This window comes from Mustela nigripes, chromosome 4 (genome assembly GCF_022355385.1).
Source record: "Mustela nigripes isolate SB6536 chromosome 4, MUSNIG.SB6536, whole genome shotgun sequence".
NCBI classification, from domain to species: domain Eukaryota; kingdom Metazoa; phylum Chordata; class Mammalia; order Carnivora; family Mustelidae; genus Mustela; species Mustela nigripes.
The window spans coordinates 142,693,003-142,709,241 of record NC_081560.1 but is presented as its reverse complement, the minus strand read 5'-3'; the positions used below and the strand labels follow the sequence as shown (position 1 = coordinate 142,709,241).

At 44.5% G+C, this 16,239-nt stretch overlaps 1 protein-coding gene across 8 annotated transcripts in view; it reads left to right on the top strand.

Annotated features, from left to right (window-relative positions):
• Window positions 1–16,239, top strand: part of KCNMA1 (potassium calcium-activated channel subfamily M alpha 1) — a 725,872-nt gene that overhangs the window by 350,492 nt on the left and 359,141 nt on the right. For all 8 annotated transcript variants that reach the window (XM_059397886.1, XM_059397885.1, XM_059397883.1 and 5 more), the window contains exon 3: window positions 15,093–15,154. In XM_059397886.1, coding sequence (XP_059253869.1) covers window positions 15,093–15,154 — 62 coding nt within the window. The remainder of the gene's footprint in view (window positions 1–15,092; window positions 15,155–16,239) is intronic.

Below are 16,239 nucleotides of genomic sequence, written 5' to 3'. Positions count from 1 at the left end.
AACTTGGATGGGACTGGAGGAGATTATGCTGAGTGAAATAAGTCAAGCAGAGAGTGTCAGTTATCATATGGTTTCACTTATTTGTGGAGCATAAGGAATAACATGGAGGACATTGGGAGATGGAGAGAAGTGAGTTGGGGGAAATTGGAGGGGGAGACAAACCATGAGAGACTGTGGACTCTGAGAAACAAACTGAGGGTTTTGGAGAGGAGGAGGGTGGGGGGTTGGGTGAGCCTGGTGGTGGGTATTAAGGAGGGCATGTATTGCATGGAGCACTGGGTGTGACGCATAAACAATGAATCTTGGAACACCAGAAAAATAAAATAAAATTAAAAAAATAAAAAATAAGATCTTTTAGAAACTTTAAAGTTCTCCTTTTCATAAGGGAACCAATGCATTAAGTGGATGTTTCTCCAAATGTGTCAAAATTACAGGGAGAGGGGAGTACAGTGTGCTTGTTGAAAATGCAGAGTTCTGAGTCATCGCTCAAGCCTTAGGAATCAGGATATCTGGAAAATTTTCAACAAATATTTAACAAAAACAGAATTTATGACGAATAGCCCCAATGGATCACAGGTACACTGTGATGTCAACATCACTGTATTAAATCATTAACAACTTCATATGGCTTTTTTTTTAATCCCTTGTGCTTTTTAAAAGGGCCAAGGAAGAAGGCTAATGCAAAATTCAAAGGAAGTAATCTCTAATGATTCTCACTGTTAAATTAAGACTTCATAAAAGAATTTTCCATTATGGGGCATAAGACTGGAAAATATGCTGATCATGTATACATAAAGCAGTAAACATGCTATTTCCTTGGGGATGGGAGAGAGGGTTTTTATGGTTTGGGGGCAAGGGGGGGGTCAGTGATTACCTTTTTTGTCCCCATTTGGTGTGGGGGAGGGGTCTACTATCATAGCTATCCAAGAAAACCAGCCTTGATGCTTCTTTACCAAGGAACTCTGAAAGAGCAGATGGAACTCTAGAGTTCTACCAGGTGAAGGTTTGGGGGATACTAACAACCTCATAAGCTAAAATTCAGGAAGTACCTTTGGTGTCATGGATTAAAAGAACAAAGATAGGAAGTCAAACCTGGATTTGAGGCCCAGCTGTGCCTATCACACTCACGTTTAAGCTCCCTGTGCCTCAGTTTCTCCATCCTCACTATGGAGATTACCTTTTCCTTCTTGAGAACAGTGGGTTCTCCTTCCATTTAGTTCAGTGTATTTGACCCTAACACCATCTTGGTCTCTCCTTTCACTCCGCAAGCATCAGTGGGACAATGGTCAAGAAGCTTTGGATGTACTGTTTTCTGCATGTAAAATGTTTGTCTTATGCTAGTTGACATCTTCTTATCCTTCCTCCCTGGGGAAACTGCCTTGAACCTCACAGTTGAGAAAGCTCTCTACTCCTTTTCAGACTCCTCTTTACTATGTACAATTTTTGCTCTCTAGTGTGACCGTGGGTTGAGTGTTTATCTTTCCTCTAGACCATAAGGTCCATGGAGGCAAGAGCCCTCTTTGGTTTTCTGCTGTATATCCAGGCTTAGCACAAGGTGTGGTATACAGTAGTCACTCAATAAATGCTTATAGAATGAATGGCTGGATGGCTGGTTGGATGAATGGATAGAAGGTGGAGACAGAGACACGAGTGACACACTGCTTGCCCTTACAGAGACACGGGCAAGAGACTGAGAGGAAAACAGGTGACAACAATGAAGAATGAGAGAGTGCTTTGGGAAAGTCTCCTCAGAGTCTTTCAGGAGTTGCCTTCAGTGAAGCAGCAAGATGAAGTTAGGGAAGGCTTAGAGTTGCCACCTTGTCTGCTTCTGAATGACTTGATTTTACAGTAGAAGAAATGAAGGAAAGAAAGAGAGAGAGAGAGGAAGGAAGGAAGGAAAAGGAAGAAAGGAAAAAGAAATGAGGCCTTAAAAAAAAAATCCAATCACCCTGTGTGTAATTGAAACAGCATTTCAAACAACATCTAGAATGGGAGCTTCAAATGATAACTGTGGCTGCTTCTGGAGAGAATATGTCAAGTAGACCTGCATTCTTCGGAAGGCTGGTCAGCCCAGAGCACACAGAAAAGCCAAATTAGTGCCAGAAATTTCTGGCAGGAGGTGGAGCTTAAACCAAGGGAATTGGGTCTGTCTTTCCTCGGTCTTAGACATGTCTGGGAAAAATGCGCAGAAGCATGATCTTTGGTTCTTTTGATTTTGGAAAACTTGTGGACAACTGTTGTTTAGCACCACTTCTTTCCAACAAGAAAGGGAATTGTTTATCAATGAGATCCCGTTTTCCATTTGTGGTACTTTTTGATTACTTTCTTCAGAAACAAGTCTCCTCAGCCACACCGTTACAAGTCTCCTCAGCCACACCGTTACAAGTCTTGGCTGAAGTATGTCTTCAGAAATCTAAGCTTATGTATCAGAAATGGGAGTTTTAATAGTTTTATCAGCAGTAGTGACATATCTAAATTCATGACATACCTTCTTATGGAGAAGATATATCAGTTTAATTAAGAACAAAACCAAAACATGTTGTTGGCATTGTCCAGCACATTGGACTAGTGTACAAAAATGATTTTGAATAATATTTCAAGAGAGAGTTCTGGCCAGTTTTCTCCCTTTTAGAAGCCTTCAAATTTTACAGATATTTTAAGGGGATTTTGTCCAAATAGCACAGACCCAAATAACCCATCTAAAATGTTTTTACACCCATACTCAAAGAAGACAGAATATCTGGAAAGGATTGACTTTTGGAAATTTTTTCTGATGGCCTAAAGCAGTGATTCTCAAAATATGGTCCTTTAACCAGCAACATCAGCATTGCCTGGAGGTTGTTAAAGATTCAAATTTTCACGCTCCCCCAGACTTACCGAATTGCAATGTCTGGGATGAGGTTCAGCAATATGTGTTTTAACATGCCCTGTGGATAGTTCCCATCCATACTCATATTTGGAAACTACTCTTAAGCTATAGCATAAATGTCTGGAAAGGCTTTTGATGCTGGGAACCTCATCTTGGCATCTGTCATCCTCCTCTGCATAAGAATCAAAAAGAGAGTTCAAGTTCTATAATGCAGGACCATTCTCTCCTATTCTGTATCCCATGCCAGCTCACCTCAGAGTCTGTAGTGGACACTTGGTAACTGCATGCAATGAATGAATGACCGGGTAGCTGTGGAATGGTGTGGATAGTTCAGAAAAATGAATTCTTGTGCATAAAGTTTTTTTTAAAAGATTTTATTTATTTGTCAGAGAGAGAGAGGGAGAGAGAGCGAGCACAGGCAGACAGAATGGCAGGCAGAGGCAGAGGGAGAAGCAGGCTCCCTGCTGAGCAAAGAGCCCAATGTGGGACTCGATCCCAGGATGCTGGGATCATGACCTGAGCCGAAGGCAGCTGCTTAACCAACTGAGCCACCCAGGTGTCCCGAAGATCTTATAATGGAGTAGACATGGAGGGGAATTAAGTGATCAGGATGGGGCTGTGCTAAAATACACAGCCAGATGATAAGAGCCCCGAAACCCCTGAGAAGGTGATGGTTCTCCCCCACATATAAATAGAAAATTTGGCAAACCCATACAAAGACTGAAGGACATCTGCCCCAATTCTGATTTCTTTCTTTCTTTTTTTTTTTTTTTTAAAGATTTTATTTATTTATTTGACAGAGATCACAAGTAGGCAGAGTAAGGCAGAGAGAGAGAGGAGGAAGCAGGCTCCCTGCTGAGCCGAGAGCCCGATGTGGGACTCGATCCAAGGATCCTGGGATCATGACCTGAGCCGAAGGCAGAGGCTTTAACCCACTGAGCCACCCAGGCGCCCCGTCAATTCTGATTTCTCCTTGATAACTGTGTCAAAGCTCTTAAAAATAGGGAATACAAAATTCTTCCCAAATTTTTGGCTCCCCTCTTGCTGAAGACAGTCTGTGTGCCTGCTCTGCCTATAAAGAGACTGAAGTAGAAAGGAGACCTGAACATCATACATACACGTCCTCTTCCTCCTTTTAAATGGCCTTGAATATACAACAAGTAGCATTACCTAGGCAGTCCTCTTTCTCCTTGTTTCCCAAGAGCGATGCCGAGAGAGGCAGGAAAGCTATGTTACCTGACCATGTTCCAGTCCCTCCAGCCCTACCGCGTGCCCCATGCAAGTGGAGTTTGTGATTTTTCTATTTGGTCTCCCGTGAGCCAGAGCTGTGGTTCCGCTGTGTGGCATTATTAGCATCTGATTGTTCTCGGGCCACGGGGAGATGCGTGAGATGTTGCAGGAAGTAGGGCGGCAGCTGGGGCTGTGGTCCAACCTTTCTAAATGAACAGTGATGGGGTGGGGTGTGGGCCCCCTCCCCCACCGAGGACAGCCATAATTGCACGAGTTGAGATGTGTACCACTGACCCTTGCCTTCTGATTTTCCGTGCTGTTGGGACGGGAATGTGTGAGCATGAGGAATGCTATCTCATGAAGATTTCCACTTCCTTCAAGAAAGGCAGCTTGTTTGTAGGAGTACCACAGTAAATTCAAAAAGAATTTTTTCCCAGAGGTGAGGGAAGGAGGGAGAGATGTCAGAAGTGGACAAGCTAGTACCTTCTCTTTGGACACTAGGATCTCAACCTACCACAAACCTTAGCACAGGGGGCTTCCTGGTTTCATTCTTATCTAGATGGCATTTGCCAAGGTCAACCCCTTTGTTGTCAGCTGTTGGGTCTACAAAAGAGGAAAAACAATATGGTGCTTTGGGAACCAAGCACATGAACGTGAGCCTTTATGGTCGAACCTGGCAGGGCATAGTGGGGCGGGGCACTGATTTTGAAGGTTTGTCAACATTGGTGTCAATGTTTTATTGTCAGTTGAATGATTGTTTATCATCTTTGACCCACTCTTGACGTGCAGGGCCTTTGGTGGCCCTGCTTTCCAGGTTGCGTTGACAATCTTTTTTTAAAAGCAACACTATTGGTGGCAAAATGATTATTGTAAAAGATAGAAAGTTTAGATTGTTCTAGGGGTGACTTGAAGGTCCTATTAACCCACTAAATGGCTGTAACTAAGCCATTGCTACAGTTTGGCCCTGAAGTTCAGACCTTAGGGACCAAATGTCTTGTGTCCATGATGTTATCTTTTAGAGGTTGTTACAGATTTTAAAATGTTGTAAGCCAAAGGTGTACATTCTTTTCTTTTCTTCTCTTTTTTCTATTGTGGTAAAGGATATATTCTTTTAAAACTCCCTGTCATATCTGGGACTTTAGCTACATTTACCCAAAGACATATTAGGTTCTGGCTCTAGTTAGAAACCCTGATCCCTGAGAAGTTCATAGTCTTCTTTGTGTAACTGTAATAGATGGGGCTGAAAGTGGGAGGGGGAGATGGGGACTCCTGTAGGTTCCCTGCGGCTCGATAGGGATAGATTCTGGAACCAAGGGGAAATTCCAGCCTACTAAGGAATAAGATCAAACATCCCAGAGAAGCAGGAGTCACATGTATGTAGTAAAAGTTTCATACAGGGCCCCACTGCCATTGAGAGGAGAGATATTAGTATCCCTCTGGAAAGACGATTCTGTTTCTTTTGAAATTTAAATATACTGATAGATTTTTCTTGCAGAATCTCAGAATTTTTCTTCTATTTTTTTATTGTGATTAATGTCATGTAAGATTTGTCATTTTAGCTACCTGTAAGTGTATATAGTTCAGTAGCTTAAAGTACTTTCACAGTGGGATGCCTGGGTGGCTCAGTTGGTTAAGCAGCTGCCTTCGGCTCAGGTCATGATCCCAGTTTCCTGGGATCAAGTCCCACATCTGGCTCCCTGCTCAGCGGGAAACCTGCTTCTCCCTCTGTCTGCCACTCTGTCTGCCTGTGCTCACTCTCTCTGACAAATAAATAAAATCTTAAAAAAAAAAAAAAAAAAACACCTTCACAGTGTGGTACAACCATCACCGCTATCCATCTCCAGAACTTCTTGATCAATTTAAACAGAAACTCTATACATATTAAACAAGAATTCCCTATCCCCCTCTCCCCTGCAGGCTCGGGCCACCACCATTCTACTTTGTGTCTCTGTGAACTTGACTTCTCAAGGTTCTGCATGCAAGCGAAACCATGCAAGATGGTCCTTTTGTCTGGCTTATTTCACTTAACACAATATTGCCAAGGTTCACCCATGTGGTAGTGTCTGTCTGATTTTTTTCCCTTTTCAAGGCTGGTATTTCATGATACATATAGACACCATTTTGTTTATCTGTCCATCTATAAGTGGACATGTGGGTTGCTTCCAAAGCTGCTACAAATTTGGGTGTACAAGTATGTTTTTGAGTCCTTGCTTTCACTTCCATGTTTGCCTTCAGTATTCTGTAAGAAAAGGACGGTTTGAGAAGGAAGCCAAAGATGGCCATAAATTTAGTCCTTGGTGATGATAAGTGGCAACTGGTGACTGGACAGTTCTATACAAGTTTTCTCATCTTATGAATATAATTAAGTTTAAAATCCAGTTGGCCAGACCCTCATGCATTTAAGCCAGACAATTTCCCCACAAGCTCATTAGGGTCAAACTTGGGAGCTCCACCAGCAGATAGAAATTTTCCCCCAGGATTTTCAGTAATTAGACAAGAAAGGTCTCTCAAACTTTAGCCCTCGAATGGAAGGCTTTTATCAAGCTTGCCAGTTTATCAGTTTAATGCTGTTCATAAAAATATGTGAAAATCAGGGGCACCAGTTTGGCGCAAGGGGTTAAGCTTCTGCCTTTGGCTCAGGTCATGATCTCAAGGTCCTGGGATCAAGTCCCACATTGGGCTCTCTGCTCAGCAGGGAGCCTGCTTCCCCCTGTGTCTCTGCCTGCCTCTCTGCCTACTTGTGATCTCTTTCTTTCAAATAAATAAATAAAATCTTTGAAAAAATGTGAAAATCAACCTTTTAAGTTTTATATGATGCCATGGTATATAAGATTTTAGTGTCATTAAACCTCAATTATCAGGAAAGTTTTGGCCCAATGTTCCAATTGCTTTCGATCCTTTCAGTTTCTTGTTTTCATTTATAATAAATTGGGGCTTTTAGAGAAGCACATTTAACTCTTCTGTATATTTGTGTTGTGCAAAATGAAATGAGCATGGTTAACGAAATCCAAGATGTAACACTGTTGACATCTCCATGGCAGTAGGGAAACACTGACCTGCAGAAATATGCACAACTTGTGCCCCGGAGTTATAGCAACATGGTCCCTCAGGAGGGAAGAGATTGCGCAACTGATGTATGATTATGCCCCTAATACTTCCTTGGGGAAAATTAAAAAAAAAAAAAAAAGAAAGAAGAATCCAGACCCTTGATATCTATTCCATATTAGTCAAATTCTCCTCTCCCCGCTGAAAAAAGCTCATTATTGTGCTTAGTCTGTTTGCCAACAGATGTGTGATTTACAATAAAATTGTTTTTAGTAGTTTGCCTTAAGAAGGAACCCTATTATTTTCCAGGATTTTGGAATGGTCCTGAATGGTCCTATGGTCATTCTGAAATTACCTAATTTGGAAATGGGCAGAGATACATTGCTAGGAATGTGATTGGTTAATAAATATTGATAGAGACCTAGTATTTGTGATTAATGGGTAGAGTATCAGTTTATCTCTGTGTCCCTTGCAGTGTGTGTGTGCGTGTTTCTGTATTCACGCATTGCTTATACATTAATATTTACATTATTTTGTGTATTACTTCCTTCTGACACGTACTTCACTTTGTTTTCACACATTCCCAGTCCCGATCCTAATTTGAATTCTCAACTTCTTCCTGTAGCACTCCTGATATCTGCCACCTTATAATTGAACCGGTCTTTCAGAGAGACAAAGTTTCCCTCACTTCTTTGTAGGTGGCTTGTTTCTTTATAGCCCAGGGACCCCTGAACACTCTGGGACTCCATAGCCTCTTCCTTCTTGATGCAAAACCTTTTCTCTTGAGGCTCCTGCCATCCTGCTGAGTCCTTACCCTGTCTGACCTCCCAGATGCCGACGTCCCATTCAGGGCGGCTCCATCCCCGACTCCTCCTTCCTTCCCCTTCCCCCAGCTGCAGCCGTCCCCTTCCCCCTTCCGATCTGCACACTGATCCTCCTTGCTAGGCTCCTTGCCTCCCAGATCCTCGACCTCCTAAACCGTGATGCTCTCCGGTCGCTCTCCACTCCAGCCAGGGGTCCCTTGGATCCTGCCTTCATGGGAACTATACCTCACCTCTTTCTGGGGTTTTAAGCTCCAAGGTCTTACTCTGTGAAGGGTCCATGTCCTTCCAGCTCTCTTTTGCTTTCATTATACCCAGTGTCCAAACATATTCTCCTGACTGTTCTCCAAATACACATTTATTTAACAAATATTGATTGAGACACTTTGCTAGCTTCTGGGAGTTTAGTGATGAGCAAAAATGGACAGGCAAACTGTCTTCATAGAACTTGCAGTCCAGCGGAGGAGAGAGGATTTGATCAAGTGATTGCACCAAAAAATGTAAAACTTTTGCCATGCTAAGTGCTACAAACTACTGTGTTCATGGGGGGACTCTCTGCATTAATGGCAGGAAAGTGGCAGCAGAGCAGAGATCTGAAGGATGAATGGTTTATGAATAGAGGTAAGACTTTTTGGAGGACTTGTGCAAAGGTCCTGTGGTAGTTGGGGTGGGGAGACACACATGGTGAATAAGAAGACCTGAAATTTCAATTAATTTCAGTCTATAGCAGAGGAAAGGGGCCAGGATTTGCAGGGTCTCATAAGCTGGGATTTTTTTTTTTCTTTATACCCAAAGCCGTGGAAGTCATTTGGAGCAATTTAAGGGGTGGGAAGTCCTCTCCAAATTGTATCTTTTGTCCTAACAATCCAGTCTAGTCTGTAATGAGTATGGCTTTAAGTATTGCATTATTGGAAGCACCAATTTAAATGCCCCCAAAGGCATCAACGTTTTCACTAGGCTTCTGTACATTTGTATAAAGCACAATTTTACTCTTATCTGGAAATCCCACGTATTTTATAATTCTAAATAATAACTACTGAAAGCACTTCTTTATTCTTTTATTCTTTCATCTTGAACATATCTGTACTTAAACCGTTGTTTGGAGTCTTGGCTTTCAGTGAATCAACTTGCAGCCTTTTTGTATAAGCAGTTCATAAGTCAAAAGTAATGTGCCAGAATGTTATTTTGGAAACTTAGGGGACCTTTGGATGTTTAAATGGCACTGTCAAAATATTGGTTTTATATTTTACAAATCTTTTGTTATTTGGGATAACAAAAATACCTTTCTTGGTAGCAAGATCATGTCTTCTCTTGAGAGTGGTTGAAGGGTGAGGAAAACATTAGTATACTGGCAGACCGGGAAGAAAAACATATCCTTTTTTTTTTCCTTAAGAAGAAACTGATATTCAGAGTGTGAGCTTCTTTGGGCAAAACCTACAGAAACGTGGGCTTTTCAAAGATTCACAGAGGCAAGAGGAAAGGAGACTGAGCGAGACCTCCCCCACTCATTTTTCCCTGTAGCAAGAGCAGAATGAGGCACGGAGCCACGAGAGGGCCAGCCAGTGGCCCCTCTAGGTTGTGTGGTTTCGTGCAATGGCACCTGCTTGAGCAATTGATTGTGCTACAGGACACACAAAAACCATGAATCCGAGTGTCCATCGGATTCCCACTTACGATTATCTGAAAGAAACCCTCTAACCCAGATTAGTGACATGCATAATGGCCATTGTGCCGAGTTACAATGACATACAAATGTCATACAAATGACATCTCCTTGGCATCAAAGAACGCTGCCTTCTCCAGCCAAAAGTTTTGAGTTCTTTCACTATGAGCGAAAACCTACTTGGGTCCTGATCTCATGACCATCTGTTCCAAAGGCCCATTTCACAGGTCAGGACGTGGAGTCCTGGAGGTGAGAAGTGATAGGCTCAAGAGCATACAGCTTATGGGGACAGTGGGGATTCCAACCCAAGGGGGCCTGTACCCTCAATGCCAGGAATCTGTCTGCTGATGTGCTGGTGCCTGCCTTTCCCGGCAGCAGACTGGTGGAGTGGGGGTGTCAGGGATTTCCGTTCTTCTCCCTGGCTTTTCTAACCTCCCCTTCCCCTCCCGCTTCGGGGGTCTGTGCTGGTAGTGGTGTTGCTTCTGGGTCCTCTCCTTCCTTGGACATCCCAGAAATGTCCGTTCGTAGGTGAGGCATTTATCAAAGCCACAGGGGACACCTTAGTAATTTCAACTTCTGGATTCCATGCTCATTGAGGGCAAAGACCAGGACTGACTTTGCTCTTTTTGTTTTCTTTTTCCCTCTCTCTCCCTCTGGGCTTTGTACAAAGGGGTTCAATAAATGTCTGTCGGAGCTGTTAAATTCACCAGACCAAACATTTTAATTTGGAGGGTGGAATGATGTTATCACTCATAAACAAAACATCCCCACATTGTTTTGCCTTGGGAGTTCTCATATCTATTGTTTTTATATAGTGAATTTTATTGTATATAAATTATACCTCAATAAAAAAAATAGTGATGTGCCTTTGGGATTATATGGAGAAAATGGTCCATTTTTGGAGGGGTCGCTGCTGCCAGTGACTGGCTAGGCCCCAATTAAATGTGCAGAATCATTAATTAGGGTCATTTGTTCTGCTGGAACCTGATAATGTATAAAACCTGCTCAGGAGAGAATTAATCCATCCTCTTCTCTGTTCTTTCTAGAGTACTCCTAGCATGATTCTCAAAGCCTCCAGGCCTCATACATATGTTCTAATGGGCTAATTGTTAAGGCGACATTTGTAAATTAATCTCTGACTTGAGCTAAGTGGTTTCCCCTAATGGCTTTAATTCAGTGACTCCCATTCTTGGCCATATATCAGATTCACTGGTGGAGCTTGTGAAAAGATAGAGGTGCCCAGCTTGCCCGTCCCCCCAGCTGGCCACTCTCTGGTTCCAGGGCAGGGGGAAGGCATCTCTGTTTTTTTAAGAAATGCCACTCCTGGGAGGGGATTGTGATGGGAGCTGCCTTTCTAAGCCTTTGCTCCAGTGAGTGTCTGGAGGCCCTCGCAGACTCGTGACTACTGTCTACTGAAAGCACTTGGGTCGAACTATAACAACTTGGAAAACCAGTTTCTAGCACAGGCAACATGTTTAAGAGCCCACCTTCCTGATTCATTCATTCTGTGTTCATTCTTACTGGGACTGTCCTTTCCATGGAGATCCTCAGTGACCTGACAGGGGATATTCTGTGCGTTGCCATCCTGCTTTCCATTTTCATGAACTTTCTGAGACATTTGAGAGATCTCCAGGACCTGCTGGAATGACCATCATGAAAATATCTGTGAACATCCCCTCTCTGTGCTCCATTTATCATCAGGCTCCTGGTGCCAGGCGTTATGGACAAACTTTTTTTTAAAATACAATGCGTGTCTGTATCTGTGGGTCTTTTCCTGATATTCTTCTGTGCAAACACATGTAGTGTTTGACCTTCCATTTCTGAGAACAGATAACTCAAGGGTACCCTTGTTTCAATGACATTAATCAAATCACTTTTGTTAGGTATCCAGCACCTCCGTAAATATCGCTCAGTACTTCATATCATCATGTAGCATGAGGTATTTTTTTGTCAACCTAAGAATATGGTGGCTCGCGCCATTCCAGGTAGCCGTGATGATCTGGGGACCCCAACCTGTGAAAAGCTAGGAAGGCTCTGGCGGAGGTCAGCGCACAGTGTGCCTCGAGAGGGAATGCTCATATTGTCCCACATGTCAGACTGTGTTTACAAGGTCTTGTTTGCAACAGCTTTGTGAAGTGCTTGGTTATTGGAAGGGGTCTTCTGTGACCCTGCTGCTGGAGGGCTAGCGCTTCTCAATCTCAGGTGTTGTGCTTCTCGTGGCCTCATTTTACCATGTCCCTTGGACTAAGTGCCTTTTATTCCTGGGACTATTGAGGCACATGGAAGGACTCCCAGTGGCCTCCCCCCTTACTGAAGGGATGCTAGAGTAGCCAATACAGGTATGGAGAAGGGACACATTGAGAACAAAAACCATATTGAGTCAAGAGCCCCTATGGTTCCCACCCATCCTTAACTTCTCCCATTTATATCTCTACCTAGTCAATACCTCGTTGCAGATTGACTATACGTTTGCCGTACAACCCGGCACAAGTTGCATCATCGCGTAATGTAACATAGGTTACTATGTAAGGGTTACTCCACAAAGGAGTATGTTTCGTGACTCCAAGTGGACTTTTTCCCACTTTTCCTAGGGCCTCAAATATAGCAGATGTGAAATAAATACTTAGATAATTATTTCTGGGTGCTCTATAACATAACCACTGGCATTTAGGCTAAATATCTAACCATTGTTTGCAGTTGGACCTAATTTTTTCATATTTAGAGCAGGGTTCTCAGACAATGGGCGATTTGTCAGAGTGAGAGAGAGGTATAAAGGATGGAGAGAGAGAGTGCTAGTCCTTTGCCAGGGCCTTGTAGAAGACGAATCTTTGTTGGATTCCTGTTTTCATGGTGTAAGCCAAGGAGCTGATGCATTTTCTGTAGTGCTTGGATCCAGGTTGACCATGCAATCAAGCCTGACATGATAAAGAGCCATTTAGCAAGTTTAAAAATCACATGCCTAGTTGCCTTAATCCTGAGAAGTTGGTCTGCTCCCCGTTGATCACGTCAGTCGTGGAGGCGGGTGGGTGGAACAGTTGGACACCCTGTGCCTCAGGAACCAGGCTTCTGGCCCACCATGTGGACCCAAGAACAGGCTCACTCATCAGGATCTTCAGTTCTTGGAGGTCATTTGCCTTTGGATTACTTCCCTCCCTTACCCTATCAGAGAGGTGCTGATATTTGAGTTTGCATCTTAAGAAGCTAGCAGGAGTCCTCTCCTCCTGTCACTGGCTGATTTGCTTAAATAAGCTGCACATTTTTCCCCGTCACAGAGGCCAAGTGAAGGCAGCTGGGACAAATCAGAGTCGGCTACTTGGTCTGGCCCCCCAGTGCTGGGAAATCCTCACCATTGCAGGAGAGCTTAGATTCTGAGCGTGTTGCATAATGATGTAGATGCCATTTGCAAGGGCTTCCATCCTCTTTCCTCCCCTCTCCCCTGCATCCCTGCCCTTCCCTCCCCTCCCCTCCTTGGCCGGTATAGCCCGCTCTGACCAGCTCAGGATTCACACACACACACACACACACACACACACAGTCCAGCCAGCAGAGATTAGTCTCGGTCAGCTGTTTATGAATGAAGAAGAGGTCCTTCCCCTGTGTCCTGGCCACACCCCTTCCCTTTGCAGCATTTTGAGAATGAGGTCGGGGCCAGGATCTAACTGCTTATGTCTCAGAAATAGCAACACAGATCAAAGTTAATCTGAAGCTATTTGTTTTGGTGCCTCATTCAGATAATAGAGGGGGGAAAGCCAGGCTTGTTTATGTTTTTGTTTGTTTTTGTGGATGACTTTTACAAAGAATGAATGAGTGAGTGTGAGGGGAACGTCTGGGGTGAGCCTGCTGGGGGGATTAGCCCCCGGAGAGATGGTGATTGCCCGCAGCAGACTGCAGTGCTGCCTTGGATTCAGTTGCAGCGTGGTTTAGTTTTTGAGACAAAATGGAAGAATTAAATAAGCCCCAGTGGTGTACTGCTTTACCACTTCCTCTCATAAGGATAGTTTGTCAGGTGCTGTGAAGCTGTGTCTTCCTTCCGCTGTTTGTCACTGTCGGTGTTTACTATGCGGTCGGCCGCCTGTCCGGCAGCTCCATGGGGCTCTGCAGTGTTTCCAGCGAATGCCGTATGTAGATTTCATTTCCGCTCCACTGCTTTGGTGCACACACACAGTACAGATATGTGTGTGTGGTCCTTTCTCTCTCTGTAACACACACACACACACACACACACACACACACACGGCTTGACCATGCCCAGTCATTACATAAGCTGGGATTCCTCTCTCTCCGCCAGCTGCTGCCAGAGGGATGGCAATATGTAGATACTCAGAGGAGACTGACACTTCTTTCCTTCCAAAGTCCCTTTAGGAGATAGCGTGTCTGAAAGGTCGTTGCTGCGCCCTGGCACTGTGTCTAGCAGTGGTGTTGACTTTGGTTTTCAATCTTCGCATCTTTCTTATTTCTGAGCATCCATTTAGATGCCCTACTGGTCTCCACTGTGAAAGACTAAATAAACAAACTGGGATGGAGAGAGGGGGCAGAAGTGTCGGTGTCTGCCTCAGCGGCGACATATGGCTTGGATGGGCTTCCATGTGACAGGTAGTCTTTGACGGAGATGCCAGACTGTCTTCTAGATCAGCAGGGATGAATTCTGAGTGAAGAGTGTAAACATGAACAGGGATGCTTGTGTAGCTGGCTCTAATGTATTACCAGCTTTGGCTTTCCTCACCTAAACTGTTTCCAGAATACTTGAGAGGTGTTATAAGTACACACACACACACACACACACACGTCCAAGCAGCAGATATGTGCTTTTCAAATTGATGGTTCTTGCCTGGAGACAGGAAGTAAATCAGGGTTTGCGTAGGCTATCGGGCAGAAGTAGGGACTGACCGTTCTTGCGTGTCCCTGTGAGGGGTGTAACTGGGATTGACGAAAATGTTCGAAACTAGATGACAGTGATGGCTGTACCACTTGGTCAGTTACTCGAAGTCATTGAACTGTATGCTTAAAATAGGTGAATTTTATGGTATGTATCCACTGCCAAGTGGTATCTTGGCAGAGCTGTGAAAAATTGATATTCCCATATTTGAGTTCCTCTGGGCCCTGGTTGCATATAACATGACCCATTGTGTCACCTGAATGTTTGCCTGCCCTTCCCACCAGAGACTTCAGTTGCTGAGAAGCTGGATCCTGTTGAGGACAGGGCAGGATGAGAGCCATAGATCCAAGAGTCTGCCCTGACCCCTGTTGGCCGGCACTGAGGTTGCTGCCCGCTGCAAGATGCGAAGGCCACATCAGGGCGTCCGGTGGGGGCCTCCAGGGACTGAGATTCCCAAGGGGGCCCCAGAAAGCAGTCAGAACCCTGCTTCCCAGCTGCTGTCGCGTGTGTCCAAAAAACCCCAAACACGAAATACGAAGCTTCCTGGTGTCGGCTCTTAAGTGATGACGTTTTCCTCTTCTTTTGCAGGTTGTCTTAGTCTTTGCTCTGAGCATTGGTGCACTTGTAATATACTTCATAGATTCGTCAAAGTGAGTATTCAAATACGTTGTCTTGCCCTCTTTGCTAAAACAATCATGAGCCTCTGCATTGATCAAGGGATTTACTTTAACACTGAAATTTGGAAGGCTGTCCGTGGAAGGCAGGGCTACTCTGGGCTGGTCTTCTGACTGGGCAAACAAGCTCTCACGAGGAAGGTTACTTTGACACTGCTGGCACAAGTGGGAGGGAGTGGTATCTGAGGGTAAGCCTTTTTGCTGGGTATTATTTATTTTCAGATAGCTATTTCCTGTTGAAGTATTTGCACTAACAACATCAAGAGACTAAGAGGGCTCTGGTATGAGTATTCAGCCATCAGGAGGGTTACACATATCCAGCCACCGAGGGTCTGAGCCATTCTTGCTATGGGTGGAAAAGGCCTCTTCTCATGAGGGATTCCTGATGCCGTCATCTTACTGGAGGTCAGATTAGGAAGCGTGGTTCTGTCCTTTGCTGCTATCAAGCAGAATATCCCGTGGGAACATTGCTTGTTAGTGCTTCTTGACTTGTGAAGGTGACGGATGGGATGGAGGAGTTCATGATGACTCCCAGAGGTGTAGGCCCACGGCCATCTAGCATTTCCCAGAGCGGACATTCACGCAGACCCCTGAGGTGCCAGTTGAATGAACTGGTACCCTAGGGTGAGCCTGCAGTGGGGTCTTGTGACAGAGTTTAATACTTTATCAGAGGCAAAAGAGGTCACGGAGCAGAGCTGCTAGGTGGCAGCCAGCTCTGCCCTGCTTCCTGCAGGTGTCACCCCGGGGTACCTCATCTGTTCCAACTGTTCTGTTGCAAGCTTGAGGCTGACAGCATCTGGGAAACTGGAGCTGAGCTGGTCTGATGCGCCTTTCTGTGTGACATGAACTTGAACTCTTGGCCAGCATTGTCCACTGTTAGAGTGGTTTCACCTCTTTGAACTCTATCCGTGGTATGGCTGCCTACTGGAGTTTGACTCCAGGAACCTGCTTTGTGTCCTTGTTGGCGTACACCCCGGTGTGCCTGAATTCTGAGCTATGTGCTCTTTTTCTGTGGTTCATTTCATGAACGCCTAAATTCTGAATTTCTCAGCGGCATGTGG